Below are 22524 nucleotides of genomic sequence, written 5' to 3'. Positions count from 1 at the left end.
AAGACTAAATCCCAGTGCTTATGCATATCATACGGGAGAAAACACAGTGAGGGAGAAGATGCCTTTTCCCAGCTCAGTGGCCTCAGGTGGTATCCATGGAGGAACATCACCCTGCTTGGTGTAACCTGCTCTGATCTGAGGGGCAGGAAATCCACAAAGAGGATCATTGCTGCTTCACATTGTAGTTCTGGAACTGGCAATGACTGTGAAGCCTTTCCTTTTAGCAGCACAGGACTGACAGCATAAGGACTGAAGACTTGTGGGGATGTAGTATACTCTTTTTTGGGGAAAAACCAAGAGTTCCCAATTCTTAGGTTAAGTCACTGTCTCTCATATCAAAGTTGTTCTGTGCTGGTACCTTGTTTTCATGGCTACTGCTAGCACAGTAGCTGGGTGTGCTGGTGTAACATCTGCTAGCTTTTATTTGGTTTTGAAAGCTCTTGAGCATTTTCTCTCCCACAAGTCTCCTGTTAATGTGCCTTATATTCATGGCATGGATTACTGTGAGACTTCTGAAAGATTGAAAATGGGGGAAGTGCAGAGGCAGCTCCTCTTAGTGATACACTATCTTACACATCAAAAGAGCACAGATGCGACCATGAGAGATTGTAAAAACCCTCAGCTGGGAGGAGTTAGATAAACACTCACCAATGACCTGCCTGTTAAACCTTTTCCAGCATGTGTGAGTCTGAGAGATAAAGGGAGCTATAAAGGGTGAAGCAGCTGGCAGGGCACCAGACCAAACTGACCACAGCTCCCAAAAGGTTGTGGCCCAGCTTTGAAGAGGTGCATTCCCAAGGAATCAGTATGGAGCCTGAGGAGTACAGACAGAGAGGTGAGTGATCCGTGGCTCTTGCAAATAGTTAACATTTGCTCGTGGAGATCAACTGTTGTAGGGCTGTGAGTGATACCCAAAATTAGGATGGGCTATATACTCTTCAAATGTGCACTTGGCCTTGAGACTTGGATCTGCTGAGGCAAAAATGTGTCCCAGGGTTGAGTTTAAATTAATGGATTAAGTGTCTGTGGGTAACTTAGCCTTTTTGGTCTTACATCTAAGATGCTGTGGGAAAGCTGCAAAACTGTAATTCTGAATAAACTTGTGCTAAGGGGTTATGCACAATAGTTTTTCACTGGCTTCACACCCTGAGACTGCAGTGGTACTTGGACAGTTCTGGAGATGGAGAGCCAACTTTGGTTCCAGGGCTGCAGGAGATTGCCTTAAAAAGTGGAGAAAGGGTGTGGAGCTATAGAGCTGATTTCAGAGGATGCAAAGCAGGTTTGCTGTAATGACAAGGAAGTGTAGGACATGAAAATTTAATTCCTGTGAAATGCAGTTTCAGTTAATTTGTAGGCAAGAAAATCTAACCTTTCAGTAACCAAGCAAACTACTTGTACCATGATTGGGTTTTAAAGGTACATTTGAACTATTGGATGATGGCACTGAAAAAGCCCTGTGAGCCTGTTTTAGAGCATTATTAGATGGGACAGGTCGGGTGTAGGAGGGAGGAGCAGGGAGCAGTATTCCAGTGCTCTTGGAATCTCTGTCCAATGCTAAGGACAGATCGTGTGGAGTGCCTGTACTGTTAGTTAAGTGTTTCCCTAAATGAAACTGAAACCACTGGTTTGCCTCTTCCAGGGAAAGAGATGGTGGATTACATTTGCCAGTACCTGAGCAATGTGAGAGAGAGACGGGTGACTCCTGATGTACAGCCAGGTTACATGAGAGCCCAGCTGCCAGACTCTGCCCCAGTGGACCCAGACAGCTGGGACAATATCTTTGGAGATATAGAGAAGATTATTATGCCAGGGGTAAGAAATAAAGTATAATCATGACAGGAAAAAGCCATCACTACCTGGGGTGAGCACCAAATCCTGGGAAGGCACAGATTCTGCAGAACATTGTTCTAGATAAGTAAAGTACCCAAAAATGTAGCATGAATCTTGTAGATGTTATGCCCATAGTTGTGTTCCTAACTATAATTTTAGGGGTTAGATTGTGAGTGTATTTTTAAATTACTTTTTATATAACTCATATTTGCTTATAGGGAAACAAATTCAGCAGCATGAGAAAATCATAAGTTTCACAATGTTTCTATCTGCTGAACCATATAATCTTAATTCAAGAGATGTGGAAACTGGGCACAGCAAGGTGAAACAACTCTTGCCCAACTTCATGCATATACAAGGCTTGTTTCCTACGCTTTGAATGTAAAATTCTGCTTCCTCTTGTACATGGATACTGCAGATTCTGCTAAGGGAATTCATATTACCAAATTGCATGTTTAATGTAAGAAGCTTTTTCAAAGCCTGTTCTCAAATTTTTTGTAGATGTTTGCAGAAACTTGATCTGATGTAGGAGAGGCAATCAGATTACATGTACTTATGCTGGTGTCCCACACACAAGCTCATTCAGATGTATAGAAGGGTTTCTATAGTGGTAAATTGCTGTGTGTAGCTAAAGGCAACTTGTTGTTCGACAAAATGAGCAACTTTGTTGCAAGGATTACCTTTATAAAGATAAATATTTTGATAAATCTTTCTGACTCTGGCCTTTCAAACATAGCACAACATTCTTTCCTGTTCAGAATCTTTGTCTGCCTGTTTAATTCAGATAAATGCTTTTGCTGTTATTTGCAATTTATCTGTTAATAATGCAGTGTTATTATCTGTTAGTGCTGCTCCCCTGTTGATATTATCTGTGCAGCCCTCTGCTAGCAGATATATAGTTACATGTATTATGTTGCTGTAATCCTTTTCTCTCATTTTAAACAGAAGCCACTACATCTCATGCAAAGTTTTGTGACATTTTCAGACTGAACTTCTACATAATTCTGTTCTAGGTAGTCCATTGGCAAAGTCCACACATGCATGCCTACTTTCCAGCTCTAACTTCTTGGCCTTCACTCCTTGGAGATATGTTGGCTGACGCAATTAACTGCTTGGGATTCACATGGGTAAATTTTTTGGGGCTATTTTAGACATTCCTGTCCTGTGTGTAATATGCAAGAGCAGGTCTTAGTCATTCTTTCTTGTTCTCTCAGTATAATTGTTTTAACCAACTGTATGTTGTTGCATTAATGAAAATTGTCACTTAAAAAAACCCCAAAAGAACATATAAGAACAAGCATTACCTAGTAGTAAGAGGTGAATGAAAAAAAATATACTAGAAATGTCTGTTTTCAAATTCTTTGCATATCCCACTGAGCATTGTTCCTTGTCACCTAGTCTCAGTGCCAAGACTCTTACACAAGCAGTGTAAGCAATACAGCAGCCACCATCCATGACTGCAGGCTAGATTGGGCTCCATTCCAGTTCTCCTGCTCCTTTGAGAGAACACACTTCCTATTTTTCCTCTTCTGAAAATAATTGTTTGGTATCCTGGGCCAGAATATCTACGTATTTTGTATCCTCCTGCAGCAGCTACAGAGCACTGCACGCTTATGACTCTGCACACCACAGTAGTTTCTGAAGCCAGTGTTTTCCCCAGTGCCGAAGTTGCCCAGATTTTTAGATTTGTGTCTCTGTGTAAGAAAGTAGAAGCCTATAAGATATTGGTTGATGTGGTCTCCATGTAGCTGTATGAGATTAGCTCGTTGCCTCTCTTAGCTCTCAGTTGGACGAGGAATCAGTGCCCAAGGTGAATTACAGCCTGATTCTCCTTTTTCATTTTTTTCTAGGCCTCCAGCCCAGCCTGTACAGAACTGGAAATGAATGTGATGGATTGGTTGGCTAAAATGCTGGGCCTTCCAGATAAATTCCTGCACCACCATCCTGATAGTGTGGGTGGAGGAGTATTACAGGTAGGGGAGATTAGAGACAGCCTTATCATCATTTGTTTTCAAGTGAATTTCTCTCTGGGTGATAGTTTTCCTAGGGACAAAACCGACAAAATTTTCTATATGGCTCTGAATCCAAATTTGGCATTATTTTCCCAGATTTTAGTATTAAATGTGGTAGATTATAGAATAGAAACTGCTATTGCTTTTAGTGCTCTGTTATGGACAAACAGCAGGTATTCTTGTGGTCTTTTTAAGGATAAATGAGTCAGATTTAATTTCTTGAATCTGTTTCACATCACCAAATTTTGCACTGAAGTGATTCTTACAAAATTAGAGAAGGAATCCTTATCACCATCCTTCTGCCACAGTCCTTAGCCACACAAGAAGTTATTTTTCCTTTTTCTCATGTCTACTTTTTGTCTCTGAGAGGTGCAAGGTCAAGGCCTGAACTGTTACCTCCTTCCAGAAGGCGTAAGCAAGAGTTCCCTGGAATCAGTGCTGCGTCTTTGTTATTATAAGGGGCTTTGATCATGTTTGTAATTTTATGGGAAATACTATGTTTTATTTGTAGAACAAAAGGAAAACGTGGTTTATTTACTCCCCAGAACTCAGTGCTGCACCTTAAAATATACAGCAGTTAAAAGGCTTTGCTTTGTGTTGCTGGCCCAGAGAGCTGCTCATCAGCTAATGACTCTCCGCTGTGTCAGAGAAAAGCAGGAGTAGGAATAGAAGAGGGGGTGGGCAGCTGGGCACTTCACTGATTTCAGCAGATCCCTGGCAAAATAGCAATGAAGTAGCAGTTGCAGTAAATGAACAATGTCTTTGCAGAGCACTGTGAGCGAATCAACCTTGGTTGCACTGCTGGCAGCAAGGAAGAACAAAATTCTGGAGATGAAGGTTTCTGAGCCAGACACTGATGAGTCCTCGCTCAATTCTCGCCTTGTCGCTTATGCATCTGACCAAGTAGGTTCTTATGATTCCAAGGAAGACAAACTGCTTCTGTTGTCTCACTCAGCCTTTGCCATGTGAAGTCACATTTCTGTACAACACCACAAGAGTGCCTCACAAGTGCGGACCAGTTCCCCTGCTGCTGCTTTCTGCAGATGGGGAAGCTGAATCGGTGTGAGGCGAAGTTTTTAGGTTCTTGGCAGTCCTCAAGAGATTGTTTCACATGACTGATTTCTGCACTTCCTTCCTCTTTTTCACAAAGCCTTACTCCAGGAACTATGTGCTGAGCTCATGCTGTTTCTTCCCAGCCTCCTTCCCCTCAGAGACAGGCATGCTCAAGGCACTGTTACCTAAATGCTGCTCCTGGCTGTTGGCTTTTGCCAGCAAACTTGTTCTGTCCTTGGCCTCCTGAACTGAGCAGTTATATTCCCCTGGGAAAACTACCACAGGAGACACACTCATGTTCATTCTCTCTTACTATAACTAAAAGGACTGTATCTTGCAAGGTGTTTTGCTCTATCCAGAAGTAAACACACTTCAGGAGATTTATATTCTTATGGCAGGGAGGAGGGAATAAACTGAGGTTGATTCATTTCTAAGAGGCTCGTTTAAGAGCTGAGTTATGATAAATGGCCCTCCAAACACAAGATGAGGATGGCTATTATTATATTTTAGGAACCAGTACCCAAGTAAATGAAGCATTCTTTAGAATTACAGTGTACAATTTTTTACAGTTATTCACAAAGAAGATGCTTTCAGACTTGTATTAATAGGGATTACAATAAGGTCGTTATCTCTTTATTTCTTGCCACCACTGTCTTTCATAAAGCCATAACTTATCACAGCTGTTCAGCCTCAGAGCTTGAGCTCTTACTGTTTTTCTTATTTTAAAGGCACATTCCTCTGTAGAAAAGGCTGGCTTGATTTCTCTTGTGAAGATAAAATTTCTGCCTGTGGATGAGAACTTTTCCCTCAGAGGTGAAACTTTGAAGAAAGCCATTGCAGAAGACAGAAAAAAAGGCCTAGTGCCAGTCTTTGTATGTTCAACTTTCTGGTTGGGGGTATTGACATAGTGTTATATTCTTAATGTCAACATGAAATTACATTTTAAAAATTTACTGTTGTGTTAAAATACATTAGCTGAAGATTCAAATGTGTACAAGAATTTCTATTTTATTAAATAAAAAGTTTTAATGTTTTGACTGCCTGAAATAAGCTGCCCACTTTTAAAGTGTTGCATCCATGTATTAAAAGAAACCAAATCCCTTATAGCAGATTTGTTTTTTTCTAGGTTTGTGCAACGTTGGGTACAACTGGTGTCTGTGCTTTTGACAATCTTTCAGAACTGGGTCCAGTTTGTAAGTGTTTTGGGTTTTTTTTCCCTGATTTTGATCTATGAAAGTATCTAGAAGATACTCTTAGACTTTTTCATACCAAAATGAAGGAGAGCTGAGTTTTTCAGACATGTCTCAGGGATGACTGAAGTCAGTACAAGACTGCAGTGATTTCTGTAAGATTTAGATTAGGATGCTGAAATACATTCTATTCAAGATGGATGAAATTTGCCAACTGATAAATCTTTAATGTGGTTATTCAGGAAATACAGACTGTGTGGTACTGTTGCAGGATGGACACATTAATATTTAATCTAGCAAAGAAGTTTTGAAGGTAGATTCTGGTAGGATATCCTATGGATCAATCAATATCATATGTAAATTTGACATGGTTGCAAATTCTATTCCAGCATAAATTCTGGCCAGTAGCTGCTGAAGATCTGAGGAGCTTTCTCTTATGGGTCAGATTGTGGCTTCTATTTCTGAGCCCTTTTTTGCTTGCCACTGTCTTTATTTTGGCTTTGTGCAGCTGAGGGGTACTGGGGAATTTCACTTAGTGAAAGGGCAGGTGAGAGAAATCAAATGTTAAAAAGACTCACTCACATAAAATATAGAATAGTGAATTTTATTACAGGGTCCACCTGGTTTCAGCGTTATCCTATATTTTGACATTACGGATCCACACCTTTAGAATAAAACTAGATTGTCAGTTGCTTGTCTGCCTCCTCCAAAACACTGCACCTGGTTTGCAGAGAGGAGAGATTAGCATGCACTTTGATTCCCTATATCCCTTACATAACAAGAATCTCAATTCCAACAGGTGATGCTGAGGGACTCTGGCTTCATATTGATGCTGCATATGCAGGAACAGCATTTGTATGTCCTGAATTTCGATTGTTTTTGGATGGAATTGAATATGCAGATTCCTTTACTTTTAATCCTTCTAAGTGGATGATGGTCCATTTTGACTGCACTGGATTTTGGTGAGTATAGTCAAAACACAAACAACACCAAAAGGATAACATGCAAATTGCAAAGTTTTTCTCAGCACTTACTTTGCTAAATCTAGTTCCTTCTACAATCGATAGGGTTAAAGATAAATACAAGTTGCATCAAACCTTCAGTGTTAACCCTGTCTACCTCAGACATGCCAATTCAGGAGCTGCAATTGACTTCATGGTAAGTTATTATTTAAGTTGATATTTTATATTGCCTATAAAATTTTCAATCAGACTGTGAAATTTTTCTCACATTCTGGAGTATATATCTTATAGCTGGTCTTACTATGTAAACCAAATTATACTGAGATCCTAATGCAGAGAAAATAGCAAAACTTTGCAGTAAGCCCTGGTTATGAAGATTAATTATAAAATTGCTTTCAGATTAAAGTACTTAAGTTTTTACACAGATGCAGATCCAGCCTTGCCTTTCTAATGCAAAAGGTCATTTCTGTGTATTGTGTTGCTGTAGTAATTCCTACTGATGCCATTTTGGCTGGATTTCTTGTATCTCTGATATGTAATAAAAGAGAGAAAGGAGTAAACAATGGAAAAACCATGCACTGAAGCAGCAGGAGAATGAATTACATTTTTTCTTCAGATTAAGGTATTCATAGGAGAGCTAAGAGACATTTCACGGCAGATACATCTTACAGCAGGTTTCTGTACAGTAATACAAAGGAATATTCTCTGTCAATTATTTCTGCTATGATCTCACCCTAGTCCTGAAAAGATAATTGTTTTCTTGAAATCAATAGTGCTTTTCACTAGAGTGGAGAGAGGAAGGGATGGAGAAAAGGATATTGAGTCCCTCTTGTGGTTCAGTTGGATCCTGCACGTGATTGTGCAGCTTCCCTGAAATATTCCTTTACATGTTTTCTCACTCTTTTCCTTGGAGTAGGTGTTGCTTTGTCTGAAACTGTCTAGCCCAGTATCAAATCTTGCTATTTATAATTGGTTTGGGAAAATGTTCAGGAAATTACAGGTGCTGAAGCGAACACTAGTCAGTCCTAAAGTGTAAATGGCCACATATTAAATTGATTATGCTCTTAAATGCAAAAAGCTGTTGTTATAAGCTGGTATTTAATTTAAAATTCTAAGCATATCTAAGCCATAAATTAAGGGGAATAGCCAATATCTTATTTTTGCAAATAATTGAAAAACATGGGGACACAGTGTTTCTTAGACGGCTGTTTCCTCGGCTTAGCAGATTTTCAGTAATATGACACTATTCATCTCAAGAGAGGTTTCTGACCCGAGTCTGAAGCAAGAGATGTGGCAGTGGAAGGGGAACTCTCCTTTCTGTTGTTTCTGCACTCACTGATGCACTGTTCTGTTTTCACAGCACTGGCAGATTCCACTGAGTCGTCGATTCCGTTCTTTGAAGCTGTGGTTTGTGCTTCGTTCATTTGGGGTGAAAAAGCTTCAAGCTCATGTCCGACAGGTGTGTGAATTACCAATGTGTTATGTTCAGTTCTTGGTAGGTGAGATTAGTGCACTCAGAGATGCAGAGATGAGTAACAGAAATCCTCTCACACGCAAAGCTTGCATGTGAATTCTAAATGTGTGCTGGTTTTACTCTAAAATAAACTGTAAAGATTGACTGTGTAGACAAAACATTTCCTGTCCCCTTCTTGACAGCACTGGACAATGGAAAGGGACTTGGTCACTGCCTTCTGCACTTTACTGAGCCATAATCTGGAGAAGCTTTCTTTGAGGTCAAGTGGCAGCTGTTTGGGAGGCAGGCTGTGATGAATAACTGAACCCCACTATGAAAATGTACAGGCTTAAGTCTCTGATGAATGTAAATATGAGGGGTCACATTGTGGATCAATGGTTGCTGCAAAAGGACTCTAATATGAGAAGGCACATTCTCTTTTCAAACCTATAGAAAATCCCTATGTATAGGCCAGTTATTCATGTTCATTGTCAAGGGTTTGGGCAAATAGAGACAGACTTTAAAATTCTTAGCTTTGATGTCATTTTTCTGATGGCTCTTATTCATGCATTGGAGTGATGTGTTTCAGTAAGGAAAGGAATTCCTTTTAACTACCCAGTTTAGCATCTTACAAGTGGGTTTGTGACAAACAAATAACTTTTTTCCCCCCTTCATTGTAGGGTACTGAAACAGCCAAATTCTTTGAATCCTTGGTTAAAAGTGACCCACTCTTTGAAATTCCTGCCAAGAGACATCTTGGGCTGGTTGTATTTCGCCTAAAGGTAAAGATTGGCCCTTTTGCACGTCCCTTTGGAATGAACTGACCACAGCTGATCTCTCCCCAAACATTAATAACTGTGAATATATTTCCATTTAAGAATTTGTGATTGCAATTCTTTGATATTTTTGGATGCTACTGGAAGTTCTAACTATAGTATTTTTTTATTATTTATATTTGAAACAGGGTCCCAATTGGCTGACAGAAAAACTCCTGAAAGAACTGAGCAGTTCTGGCAGGCTCTTCCTCATTCCAGCAACCATCCACGACAAGTTCATCATCCGCTTTACTGTGACATCTCAGTTCACAACCAGGGAAGATATTCTGCAGGACTGGAGCATCATTCAACACACTGCAGCCCAAATTATTAGCCAGAATTATGGGTTGCACTACATCAATTCTGGTGATGGGGCAGGAATCCCCACTACAATAGTTCAGCCTACTTCTGATGCCATTAGCAATGTTCCTCAGCTTTACTTAGATGGAGGAAAATACAAAACACCTTCTAGAAAAACAGTAGTACAGCCTAAGAAATTATCAGTAAGTCCTAGTAAGTGTGTGATTAGTCAGCAGGTGAAAGGTCAAGAGGATCCTCTGGATGACTGTTTTCCAGAAGATGTCCAAAATGTTACCAAACATAAGTTAACCTCTTTTTTATTCAGCTATTTATCTGTTCAAGGCAAGAAAAAGACAGCACGTTCCCTTAGCTGCACCAGTGTGCCAGTGACTGGTAATCTGGAGCAATGTAACCCCAAAGCAGCAGCCACTGACAAGAAGGAGTCTCGTGCAAATGCCAGAGTTCTTTCCAGGCTGCCTGAAGACATGATGATGTTCAAAAAAGGTGCCTTCAAAAAACTAATTAAATTCTACAGTGTCCCAAGCTTTCCAGAGTGTAGCATTCAGTGTGGCCTTCAGCTGCCTTGTTGTCCTCTGCAGGCCATTGTTTAACAAGTAAGAGAGCTTGGTCCTTAGAAAGAGAACCAAAGTTTGCTTATTCACATGCAATACTACATGTTCTTTTGTTTAAAATGTAAGCCGTGGCAATGACCACTGAGAAAATGCCTGTGCTTTTACTGGTGAAAACCTCATGTATTTATAGATTAAAGTGTCAAATAAATCTTGTAGGCCTATTACATGAAACCTTCTGTTTTGTAGACTGTGGTAAAGAAAATGCCAATTTCTACCTTACCAGTCCTGGTAATCTAGCTGGAAACCAGTTTAGGCTGGAAGCACTTTGACAAAGTATGTTGGCCCCAGGAGGTGATAAACAATCCAGGTCTCTATTTGCACCACTGTTTTTTTTTTTTTATTTATTTTATTTTTTTCTTTTTTTTTTTCTTTTTTCCATGGGGGGTGGTGGTGCTGATACCTTGACTTAAACTCTCTAGAGTGATATGAGGATCTGTGTGTGCAGCAATGCCAACATCAGTTTTGAACTGTGCAGAAAGAAGGATGTAACCTCTCTAAGCGATTTTGCTGCAGGAGGGCAATTTTCCAGAGTTAAACACACAATTTTTCCAGAGTTAAATAGGTGCCAGCCCACCTGTTCTAATCAGCTAAGGGAGGCTTTGTGCAACCATGTTGCAAAACAGTTGCCCTTGCAAAACACCTATGGCCTTTCTCAGTATTACCTAAGGTCTGTACATCACAAATGCGTGAGGAAAGAGAGGAGGAATGGTACTTCCCTCTCTCTCACAACAGAGAACTAAAGGGACATTATGGAATAAAGGGTTTCTATACAGCAAACAAATGTTTTGCTACAAGAAACCAGTGATTTATGTATATAAAAAACTGGGGAAGAGAAAAATCTGTTAAGGACAAATTTAAATTTAGGGATAGTACAGTTGAGTCAGAAAACATGGTGATTGATGGACTTTATTCTGGGAAAGCACTGCTAGATGCTCACTGCTTTCCTTGTAGTTGTTTCCAGATACCTACAGTCACCCTGTCTTGAAGGCAGTGCACTCAGACAGATGGATCTTCCCTCTGATCCAGAACTACTATTCCCAGGTTATCTAAACAATGAGCATGGTTAATATCTTATATACCCTTATATAAAATCAGCTAAGCTCATCAGCTAAGATGTAGGTCGAGTTGGAGTAGTTCTGCTTCATTAAGACAATCTCATATTCACACTTTATTTCTGCTAAAAAATCAATAACCATGTATCATATCACTTTTAATAGTGCTATTAAATCTTTCTGTTTACACAATAAAGCAATAAACACACAGTGAGGATGGCAAGTCCCTTTGTGCCTAGTGTTAGATGTTTAAATTTATATCCAGCAATAGGAAGTGCCCTGAGTTGGACACTTGTAATTTATAAACATATCTAATGTGCTAGTGAGTAACAAAAGTGTGATAAAGTTTTAGAAAATTATGGAAAGGCTTTTTCCCCACTTCCTGTCATTTCATCCATCTGTTTCTTTTATTATGTAGTTTGATAGTATTTTATTATACACTAAGAATATTTTAAAATATATATTGGCTTTTTAACTTGGAATACTTCCTTGAAAGGATAAGAGTTTTCTGTCAGCAACAGACTAGTGTATTTATGCAGAATAAGTATGTTGGCTCTATGTCTTTCAGGAAATACAGGCGAGAGGGCACTGCAGTAGATGGTAGAAGTCAAAGATGAGCATAGAATGCTGGAATTGCAAAACACTGTTTCAAGGAGGGATTCAAGAAAGAAATCTGAACCACTGAGCAAGGATAAATAATGTGCATAAATTACAAGGAGACTGTGGACCCGATTCTCTGTCCTGGCTTATGGTTATCATAAGGTGCTACAAAGACTGATTGATCCCTTTTTCCTTACTAAATTCTAACTGCATTTCTACTACTGTGACATTCATTGTAGGCAAAAATATTTTTGGAATGAAGGAGGAACTGATATAATTGCAGTGATCCAAACCATCTATGAAGCACCTATGAGTAGTTACCCCGTGCAGACAATAGCTTAAGTGCATCACTCTTTAAACACTCACATTAACACTTTTACCTGGGGATCACCTGGCTTGGGTTGGGATATTTTGGCTACATAATCCCCAAAACTCACACTACCCAAAAAAAAGATCCATAGGTTTCTGGAGAACTCCTCCTGTTTGGTGTGCAGCTGAAGTGCTCACATAAGGTAAGTGTTTTCTCTATCCATTTTACCAGAATGTCAGTTAATGGGTGCCATTACTCCCCTATGCAAAAGAATGATTAATTCAAGCCAAAAGCTCCTTTGTTTTACTTGGAAAAAAGTTAATGTTAGTATGCAGGGAGAGATTACAGACCTCATTAGGAAAGGTTTTTGTTGGGCTTCCCCCTTTCCCTTTATGGTTAAATTTTCAGCAAAATGGAACAAATGTTCCCTGTTATTTAGTTAGCAAACAGTAAGAAAAGTTGTTCAATGATGCCTGTGGCACACTGCATAGCTTATGCAAATACCTAATGACCTGGCACCCTAGAGGTAAATAACCCCCAGTAAACTTTCACTGAGATGAATTACCCTTCAATAAACTTTGAAATCCATATTTTATCGTAGAGATTAGTTACTTTAATGACATAAGAACTGTATTATTGAATTCAGCATAATTATTTCCTTAGTTACTCAGTCTTGAAGCAAACTCCGGGAATTTCACCCTTGTGACTGGACCTGGTGACCAGGGCTCAGTACTTCTTGGTTCTAAACAGCCATTACTGTGAATAAGGATGGCTTTTCCTTTCTTACTTTTTAAAAAATAATTATTTGTCATTTAATATTTTGCTATGTGCCACTAAGGGGACAAATTCCTTCCCTCTTGCTCAGCCTTCCACTGCCCTTTTATGTCAAATCTGATACTTTCCAGCACAAGGTGAGCGGATTCAGGTTGTTGATCTGCCAGGAAACTTTTTTACTGCAGACTTTCTTTCCCCTGCTAGATAAATCCCCTTTGCTGCCAGGGGAGCTGTGGCCAGCTCTAATGCAGCACCAGCCCTGGGTGTCCGAGCAGGGTGGGCAGGAGCAGATCCCTGCACTTCAGCGGGGCTCGCACCTCCCTGCAGCCGCAGCCTGAGCCCGTGGGCTGCCTCTCCTGCTCCCACACTGCTCCCAGGACCCAGCCTAAGAACACAGGGCACTGAGTGAGGAGCTGTTCAGGGAGCTGGCAGGGGTGAAAATTAACTGGTTTATGTCCAGGATAAATTTGGTCTATCACTAGACATTAGTATTTGAATAAATTAGAGGAGTTTTACACTTCTCCTGTAATAGAGTCACTGTTTCAAACTGGTGCCACAGGAATTTTTTAGAAGTTGCTTCACAACTGTAAATACCACAGAACATTTTTGGAAGCTTGATATGTGATGGCAACTGCCTGGGAAAAGTAGGAGAAATTAGTAGACCCTGTTAGCTAGGGTCACAGTATTTCCAAAGCATTGCTGAATTTCCATAACTAATTCCAGCTTCCTGCTCAGAATGTGTAGCGGTATTGTGCTATGGTCCTTTAATGAGCTTTCTGAAGAAGTTTTTCTGTGTAACCTTTTATTCTTCAGTTACATCTCTGACTTTGTAAAATGGGATGTGGCATTAGTTCTGTAACTTCAGTAGGGAGTTGTAATCGGCAGCCTGGAGAGCTGAAACCCTCAGGTTTATTGATTGTGAATGTAACATTTTGAAGGACCTTTGTCTGCCTTATTATTCAGGGCTAATTTGTTTTAAAACTCGTAAATCTTCACATAATAAATACTTGGTTTGCTCACCAGCTTTTGCACAATATATATTGTTTTCTAAGCTATATATTGTTTTCTAAGCTATTTCTTGACATAAACATTTTCCACTGTTCTCCAGCTACATGTTTCTCACGAAGGTTTTCAGCTCAAGGCTTTGCAGGTTTTGCCAAAAGACAAAGACATCTCGATGTGATCCACGAGATGTCACCAGAGGGCAACAAGTAACTGGAAGTTTGTGTTAAATTTGGATTCAGGCCCAATGTACAGTTAATTAAGAGAAAGGTACTTAGAAAGAGAGCCTGGGAAAGCCCAGCACTCCTCATGCTGGCTGACACAGGATGCTCCAGGCTGCAGCATTTTCTGTGCAGACAACCTCTTCTCTTTTTTCTGTTTTGTTATGGTGTAATAGGAGCCTTCACTATTCAAATCAGAATGCACCATTCCAGTCAGCTCAAGGGACAATAATCATATCACAAAGCAACATTTACCTAATTATGAATGGCAGAGAGATGGGACTCAGACTGGATGGCTGGTGGCTTCAGTGAACTCATGTAACAGGTCAGCTGTTTGTTCTTTCTTTGTTTGTTTCACCTGACCATTCCCATGGAAAATCCTAGCTGGGTATTTTTCAGGATCCCTAAATCGAAGCCTTCAAGCTTCATTTTTCAGTTTCAAATGTGCTTCTGTCACCTTTTAAATTAATAGCTACTACAGTTTCTACTAAAGCTTTATTTGGAGGTTTACCACAATTTTTCTCTAAGGTTTCAATCAGATAAGACAGGTTGACTTGATCTAATTAATTGGTGCTGCCAAAAGGGGTCATTCTGTTTCCCTGTCCTCCTTATGTGACCTTCTAGTTCCATTGCCTCCCTTGCCCCAGCTCTGATGTTCTTCTCACAGTTTTGTGATGGATTCAGCTCACTAAGTCAGCAAAAAAAAAAAAAAAAGTATTTTTGGGGTGAGTTCTCTGTTGAATCACTGAGTAAAACTGGCTTATTGAGGAGTCATATTAGTACCAATACTAGGATTAATACAAAGGAAGGAATAAGGAAACAATAAGCTTAATCTGCCTTCCCTACATGCCTACATCTCAAATTCTTCTTCTGTTCCCTTCCCACTCGGGAAGGAGTGTAAAGTATCTATTAACCAAAATAATTTTTGTAAATGTAAGAACCAGGTTGGCAGTCTGTGCAGAGATAAATCAATGAATCTACTCACAGCAGAGTTCAAGCCATTCCATTTTCCCCCTCAGTGCCTGGCATAGGTTCAGGAGATGAAGGTCAGTACATACATGCTCTGGCACTACTGAAACTGTGCTTACACCAGCAGTTTATTGGTATTTTTCCATATCTTTCCCCACTTCTGAGGATGCTGCTCACAAATCCGTAATGCATCAGGATTTCTAGTAGGTCAGCCAGGGGAGTTGACTTGCTGGTCCAGTTGCAGCTGATTTGACGTCTCTGGACGTCAAATCACCAATCTTGAAAAAAGTCCCCTTCAAAAGGAGCGAGCCAGTCCTGTGACTAAAATTTCCAAGGAAGTCTTGTCTAGTGGATTACCCAGGTCCCTCCTAAAATCTAGTAATTTAGATGGTACAGGATGCCTTTACTTTACTGCATTCTGTTACAAGCTCTTTTATGTTCCTTTATGTTAATGGCTTTGCTTTTGAAAGATAAAATGGTGTAACATGGCTGGGAATAAACATGTCATGACTCATTAGACAAAGCCATATAGACAGTCCAGATTTGTGTGTTAAAAATGGAGACATACAGGCCATCTGCTACACTCCACAGAAGATGAGAGGAGTGTGACTAGGGTAGCACAAAATCACAATACTATTCCTGTGAATACATTTACTAACTATGGGTCTCAGCTACTCCATGTCATGACCTGTCATTTAGCTCACTGCTCAGAGGATGGTATCTTTGATACTGTGGTAGTTTCTAGGCTATTAAAGCTAAAATTCTTCAACTATTTTAGATTGAGTGGTGAGCTTAGATGTAGCTCTCTGCTTTTTCATGGCTGGCTAAAGAAATTCTAGGTGAAGCTGTCTGAGTCACAGTGAGACTCATCTTTCTGTTGCAGAGGTGTTAGAAGCAACTGCTATGAAATTCTAGGAACAAAATTTTAATATTCTGCAGTGACATGTGAGAGATTCCTGGTGCTAGATGGTAACTAAATTCTCGGCACTGAGCCCATCCTCATCTTTCTTGGATAGACATGGCTGGGATTCCTCAGAGCAGATGTGCTCTCCAGGATCAGAGGAGGGAGCTGTCAAAGCTCAGGAATTATCTCCTCTCCTCGCAGAGAACATCCTAAAGGAACCTTTCTCAATTCTCTTTCATGAACTTCAGAGAATGCTTCCATCCCATGAACAGATTTTGAATTCTGTTGGTTCATTGCAGACACAGTGAAGCTTATTCCAGAGCTACACCAGCAGAGTTAGCTCAGTTCCGTTATCTGGGTTAGTACAGGTGCCCCAGTCACAGCAAGCTCTGCTCTCTTGTCTGCTGAGAAACTACCTGTCAACAACTGGAGTGACTTTGGGGACAAGAAAGGGTAAGGATTAAGCAGAAAGCTTAGCTGAGAATTTGAAAATATTAATTTCCACCAAATTTTGACTTTGCCATTTTTTTTCATTTATGATGGAAGAGTAATTGACATCCATGTGTCCAAATCCAGTGCTGTTTTTTTTAACTACTCACTTAAGCTTGACTCTGATTCAGCCTAAAACTCCCCATCAATTTATTAAATCCTCTGAAGGAGACACTCAAATCAAATCCTCCTTGTATAATTTGTTGCTATCATACCTTCAAGGCAAGATTATACTCAGCAAACTTTTCAAAGGCAGTAAGTATGAGCAATGTTCACAGCTGCTGCCAACAGCAGCATCAAATGACAGGGCGTGCTCATCAAAGAACAGCGTTTTCCTAGAAAGAGGGGTGGAGGAAGAGGCTTTGCTCTCACAGCCTTATTGCCTGGGCAGCAGCAAAGTGAATAAAGCTCTGCCATCACGTTTAGTGTAAGGGTATTTCAGCCTCTTTCACATGAATAAACCCCTTCAAATTATGAGGTCAGTAGCTTACTTACAGTTGCCACTCACACAATGGTTAAAGGAGCCAAAATTTGTATAATGTGATATGGCTGCAATTCAATCTTGTGTGAGTGAGCAGAAAACTGAATGCAGTAGTTATCTCAGGGGCACAGCAAAGCTATATTAACAATTTCTAGAAATATTCTTCAAGAAAGATGTGAAGCAGTTTTCAAATTTTAAATGCTTATGTACAATGGGCTGTGTTGCAAGACCATATATTTGAAGAAATTTCAAATGTCCTAGAGCCATGAAGTTCACTTGGCAGCCCTGAGAGAAAGTATTGCCACAGTACTGAGAAAATGTTGGCAGATCGTGTTACTGTATGCATGGAAATACTGGGCTGAATGAAATCTATCCCACCAAGTGATGTGCCTCTTGCTGCATGAACCTCCAGCATTTTTCAGTAGTCAGCACTGCACTGCCTCTGGAAATGACAGAGTGTAAAATGTCAGGGATTATGGCCACCAAATCCTTTGCCTTCATAGAACTTCATTCAGCTCTGTCAGCTTTCTATAAGAGAAACGTGACATCTAAAATTAAAACAGGTATTTATATGTATGCTGAAACTCATCTTTATATGCACATACAGTGCAGCTAATCAGAATGTAGATTTCTGCAAACTCAGGGAGGAAAAAAATTAATTATTAAGTCAGTAATTTCTTTGATGTAACATAGTTTATGTTTGGCCAGAAGGACAGTGGAAACTCTTATCTTCCTGAAATCAGGTGGATTCAGTCAACAAGGATTATTTTATTTGCTCAAAGTCCCAAACTTTTTTTTTAAATACTTTTAACCCAAAAATTTAGTCTAACAATTATCTCACTTTAGCTCTGTCATTGTGTTTTCTATTTCATTGCAACTTCTATGTCCTCGCTGGCCGATGTCCTGCCCTTCATGGTTATGCACCTCTCCTACCTGTACTGTCTCCTTGGCACAGTTACTGAGCTTTACTTTGAGTGGGGCTACATAACTGTATTTCTCTATATCCTTTCACTATTCCTGCTACTTGGGTCCCAAAAAAGGATTAAAATTATTTCCTAAGTTATCAGACATGCTTGAAATTCAGTGCAATGCATATTAACATCGATATATTATTTTGAATTATACATGTTGAAATGTGTTTTTTGATTGCATTTTGCAGTTAATTTTTAAAGAAATTGTAACCAATAGATATGAAGAGCAATGTTCGCTTAAATAAAACAATGCCTCATACCAACAGACTTACAAACATTTGATCTATTGCTACCTAAGTTTCCTGTAGAAAACATCTACAGAAGTCATCTACTTTCACAAAAGGAGATTTGATTTCTCAAAGACAAGGAAGGTTTTGGCCTTGCTTCCAAGAACATGAGGTTACATGGCCATGGGCTGTGTATGTGCATCTATATGTGTCTGTTCTCTCCTTCCCCTCCCTGCAACTTGAACCTGCTGGCTGCTTTCAGGCACATTTGGGAAAGGGTCATAGGTCTCAATGGTATTAGGTTTCTATGAGTTTCATGATAATAGCTAGCTGGATAGGGATAAAGAGTCTCCTTAAAAGCCCTAGCAAAAAGGGGCAGAGCTATTAGATACCAGTGTATCCACATAATGGAGATTCCTTATAAACTCTCATCTGTGATTGTAGTAAATGTGAATGTAGTAAAGAAAAGTTTATATTTCTGATTTAGCATTTACCATATGAATTGTACAAAAATATAGGAGATCAGTTTCATCATAGTTCTTGTGCTCATAAGGGTGTTTTATTCTGCAGTGAAAACTCCATTGGAGCAGATTGTGTCCAGTCTGATGGACAATTTGGCATTAGCATGTCACACAGGGAGGATGTCCTGACAAGGAGGAGCAGAAAATCTTCCAAGAACAGGCATTTGGGGAAAACTACAGGATCCTTCAATAACTATAAAAGATAAATAGGCAGAAGATATGTAGAGTTTGTTATGAAGTTTAAACATTAAATGGGGTTTGGTAAAGCTGGGATTAGAGAGAAAGAATTTCCTGCCGTTTTATGTATGTAGTTTGTTTAGTTGGATACATTTAATTTTATCTTTTGAGTGTGAAGAATGATAAAGCAAGATTTGTATTATTAAATTAGAATAGAAATATCTTTCAAAGTGCTTTGACAATAGTACACTGTTTTAGCTCTATAACAAGTCACAAGTTAAAGATATTTTAAATTAGAGAAATAGTTTTAATTGTGTGTAACAATATTTTTACTGTTTTTAGAGTTCAGAGTTAACTACAAAATTATAAGGTTAAAGGAGGGGGGAAAAGCAATTTCAATGTTTTGAGGTGCATTTATTCTTTCCAGTTGGAACAGTTCAGACTTTTGTACTTCAAGAAGTTTGAAATTTGCTTTCTAAAAAGTATACTGGATTCTTCTATGCTGTTTCTGATAGCTAACAGATAAGATTTGCTGGGCCAAATTCTCTTCCTGGGGGTGATAGTCTGTTGGAATTTAGCAAGCAGTATCCTTGACAGGCAGTATAAGGAAGGAATTGAAGCCTCTTATGCTTATATTTTTGAGCAGTATAAGTTTCTGTAAGTAACATAAAAACTGCTGAGTAGATGTAAATGTTAAGATCAGCTAACACTAGATTTACCAATTTTTAAAAAATCACTAATATAGCAGAAAGCTTACCCTTTCTTACCTTTTTGGTAAGAAAGGGTAAGCTGTTCCTTAGCTTTAAACATCTCCCAAGTCACACGTGCTGCTGTACCACACTACAAATCAAAACAACAATTGAGGACCTCAGTTATGGGGCAGATGGAAATCCATGTCTAAACAGTAATAAAATCCATTGAGACTTCTGTTTCTCTAATAGAGATGTGTTAGAGATAAGATGAAGCTTAGGTGAAGCTAAGACAAGATACTGTTCTAAAACATAGATGAGTTTATACTTTGAACTTCAGTAACTCTGGTTTCATTGCCAAGGGTGACTTCTCTCTGCTATGTCTCCTATTGCTTTTTCTAGTTCTGTAGTTTTAAACTCGATCTTTACTACTTTGTATCTTATTCTCTCATGCTGTTGGGCTAGAATGTTGCTCTTCAGTAGCTGAAACTACACTGTTTTAAATGCATTACCTAGTTGTCAGAATGAGGTGGTTTTACATAAGCTATTCAAAGCACCTTGTGTCATTTAAAAATGATGGATAGACTATTACAAAACATGCATAGAGCCCCATTAAAAATCCACAACTCGCTAATTAATATTCATAGGCCAAATCTCAGCAACAGAAATGTGAAGCTCTTCTGCTTCAAGTTAAAATTTCATACTAAGATGATGTTTGCAGAAGAAGGAACTATCTTTACTAGATCAGCATATAGTTTTAAAATAATTGGCAGGCTTTCATTTAGTGAGGTGAGCTTTCAAGGTGTTACAATAATTCTAGCAATTTTGTGTGATAAAACTAACCATGTGATCTTTATAAAAAGATTTTTGGTCTGAAAAGCTCCGTCCCTGCTTAGACAACGACATGTTTACATAAACTTCTTGTATTTGAATGAATGAACTTTGCTTTCTTTAATTTGAATAATCATTACTGGTGTTGTGCTCTTTGATTTATGTCTCTATTAAATAAACATACACTGCTAGATCAAGTCCTTCTTGTAGAAGTAGAGGAATAAAGAGCTGCCTACCACACAAAAAGCAAGAGGACTCTGGTTTTGATGCCAGAGCGAACTGTAAGGAATGACACTTTCACACACCACAAATGCAAACTGATGGTGCCTGTATTTGATGTTAAGGAATAAAAAGATGTAAGCAAAGAAACAATTAGTTTCTCATTAAGGAGTCAAAAGAGGGTTTTTTTCCGGTGATCAAGAAGATGGTCAAGTGAGGACAGAAGCGTAGTTACACCTCTAGGGTGCATTGTGGATGGTTAGGGCAGTCGGGGGGTCAGATGGCTGGTATAAAGGCTGGGAGAAAATGCTATTTACCATGAGTAAAGGCTTCAGGGTCAGACTGCAAATGTGCCAGTAAAAAAAAAAAAAAAAACAAAAAAAAAACAAACAAAAAAAAAAACCTGCTTTGATTTTACTTAGGTGAAGATTGGCTTGTATCCATGAGGAGCTACCCCTAAAAAAGGAAGAAACACCTATGAGATATGGGAAAGAACGTTTCCACTAAAAATAATTCTGAGCAGAACAAATGCAACCCAGAAGAAAAATTTAAAAAATGTTAGAGCATTCAGCAAAAACTTGTTGCAGTGATGGTGAGGACTCTATAAAGCATCAGACCTATGTAGTAAGTGGGGAAAGAAGAGTTGTGCAGAGTCAGAGAAACTATGTAAACTGAGTTGATAAAGAATGATTCAAAGGTCCAAAACTAGCTGATAAGTTGAAAAGGACAGAAAAGGAAGCAAGACCTTTGGATTTAGCCACGAGCCAATCATTAATTTTTAGGTCAATGTGAGTAGAGTGACCTTAGCAAAATCAACTGAATCAAAAAGCAAGAATTTGAGCAGAACTAGCATAAACTTCATGGGTTTTTTAAATAATTATTCATTTATTTATTTATTTATTTATTTATTTTTAAATTAGATGACCAACAATGGTAAATAGGAATTAAATAGCATCAAGAGAATATCTTTTTGAAACTTGAAAAAATAATCCTGGTGTACTTTTTGGTACAAGAATAGTGTTTGATGCAATTATGTTACAAATGAGTCCTAACAAGCTGAGTGAGTTATGAGAAAATTCTGCAGTTGTATGAAACTGGGTAATGCATACTTGGTATGATGCCAATTAAAATAATTAACTTTTCTCTGAGAACTGTGTAAATTCATGGAGAACTCGTACTGTGTTATTTGTCCTGGGAAAGTATACTGTTTACCTGTGCCAAAAAGACAAACATCTGAATGAATAATGACCTAGTAGAATAAAACATAGTTACTTGTGTATCTAAGGCATGTAAAAGCTGTGGCTGATTTGCTATTTGCTGTATTCTAAGACCACTGATTATGTTTTAATATATGTAACCAATAGTGATGTTTACCTTTTCCTCCTACAGATACGTGTGCTGAGTTCACCAGCACTACCTGCAATTGTGCATGCAGAAATAATGTTAAATATTGTGTCTGTTCAAGCCGTGCCCCGCTGCAGGAGCTCTGGAGAGCAGAGCATAGGCTGGAGGAGTATTGAGCAAGGCACTGCATGGATGATAAAGGCAGAACCAAAAATCATGTTGGGAGAAAGATACAGATTTTTTACAACTTTAAACAGAATCATTTGGATAGGAGTGATTTTTGGTACGTCTACTTTTTATTTAAAGTGAACTTATGTGCAAAGTAGAGAAAATGCAGGATAGGCTAAGTGGGATATATTAAATATAAGTAGAGCTGGTTACAAACACATTTCTTGTTGTAGACTTTCTGTTGAGATAGAGGTATTTTTGAAGATAAGTCTATTGACTTTATCATGGAGAGGTTTTGCAGGGAAACTTATGTACAGGTCTACTAGGA

General features: G+C 38.9%; 1 protein-coding gene across 8 annotated transcripts; it reads left to right on the top strand.

Annotated features, from left to right (window-relative positions):
* The first annotated feature begins 310 nt into the window (after positions 1 to 310).
* HDC (histidine decarboxylase) lies at positions 311 to 12014 on the top strand. 8 transcript variants are annotated; one of them, XM_068203841.1, is made up of 15 exons: positions 311 to 835; positions 1640 to 1812; positions 2844 to 2957; positions 3681 to 3803; positions 4611 to 4745; positions 5624 to 5767; positions 6022 to 6088; positions 6885 to 7047; positions 7153 to 7243; positions 8408 to 8506; positions 9181 to 9282; positions 9465 to 9828; positions 9958 to 10119; positions 11209 to 11288; positions 11868 to 12014. In XM_068203841.1, exons 1-15 carry the CDS (start codon positions 808 to 810, stop codon positions 11901 to 11903), a joined length of 1881 nt encoding a protein of 626 aa, XP_068059942.1. In that variant the 5' UTR covers positions 311 to 807; the 3' UTR covers positions 11904 to 12014. The 8 variants fall into 8 exon arrangements, 7 of the variants coding, with proteins under 7 accessions (XP_068059942.1, XP_068059939.1, XP_068059941.1 ...); XR_011003743.1 differs by lacking the exon at positions 11868 to 12014 and having other exon boundaries at positions 9941 to 10119; XM_068203838.1 differs by having other exon boundaries at positions 9465 to 10119.
* Positions 12015 to 22524: the final 10510 nt, after the last annotated feature.

This window comes from Anomalospiza imberbis, chromosome 13 (genome assembly GCF_031753505.1).
Source record: "Anomalospiza imberbis isolate Cuckoo-Finch-1a 21T00152 chromosome 13, ASM3175350v1, whole genome shotgun sequence".
Taxonomy (NCBI): domain Eukaryota; kingdom Metazoa; phylum Chordata; class Aves; order Passeriformes; family Viduidae; genus Anomalospiza; species Anomalospiza imberbis.
This window is presented reverse-complemented; position numbering and strand designations above follow the sequence as displayed.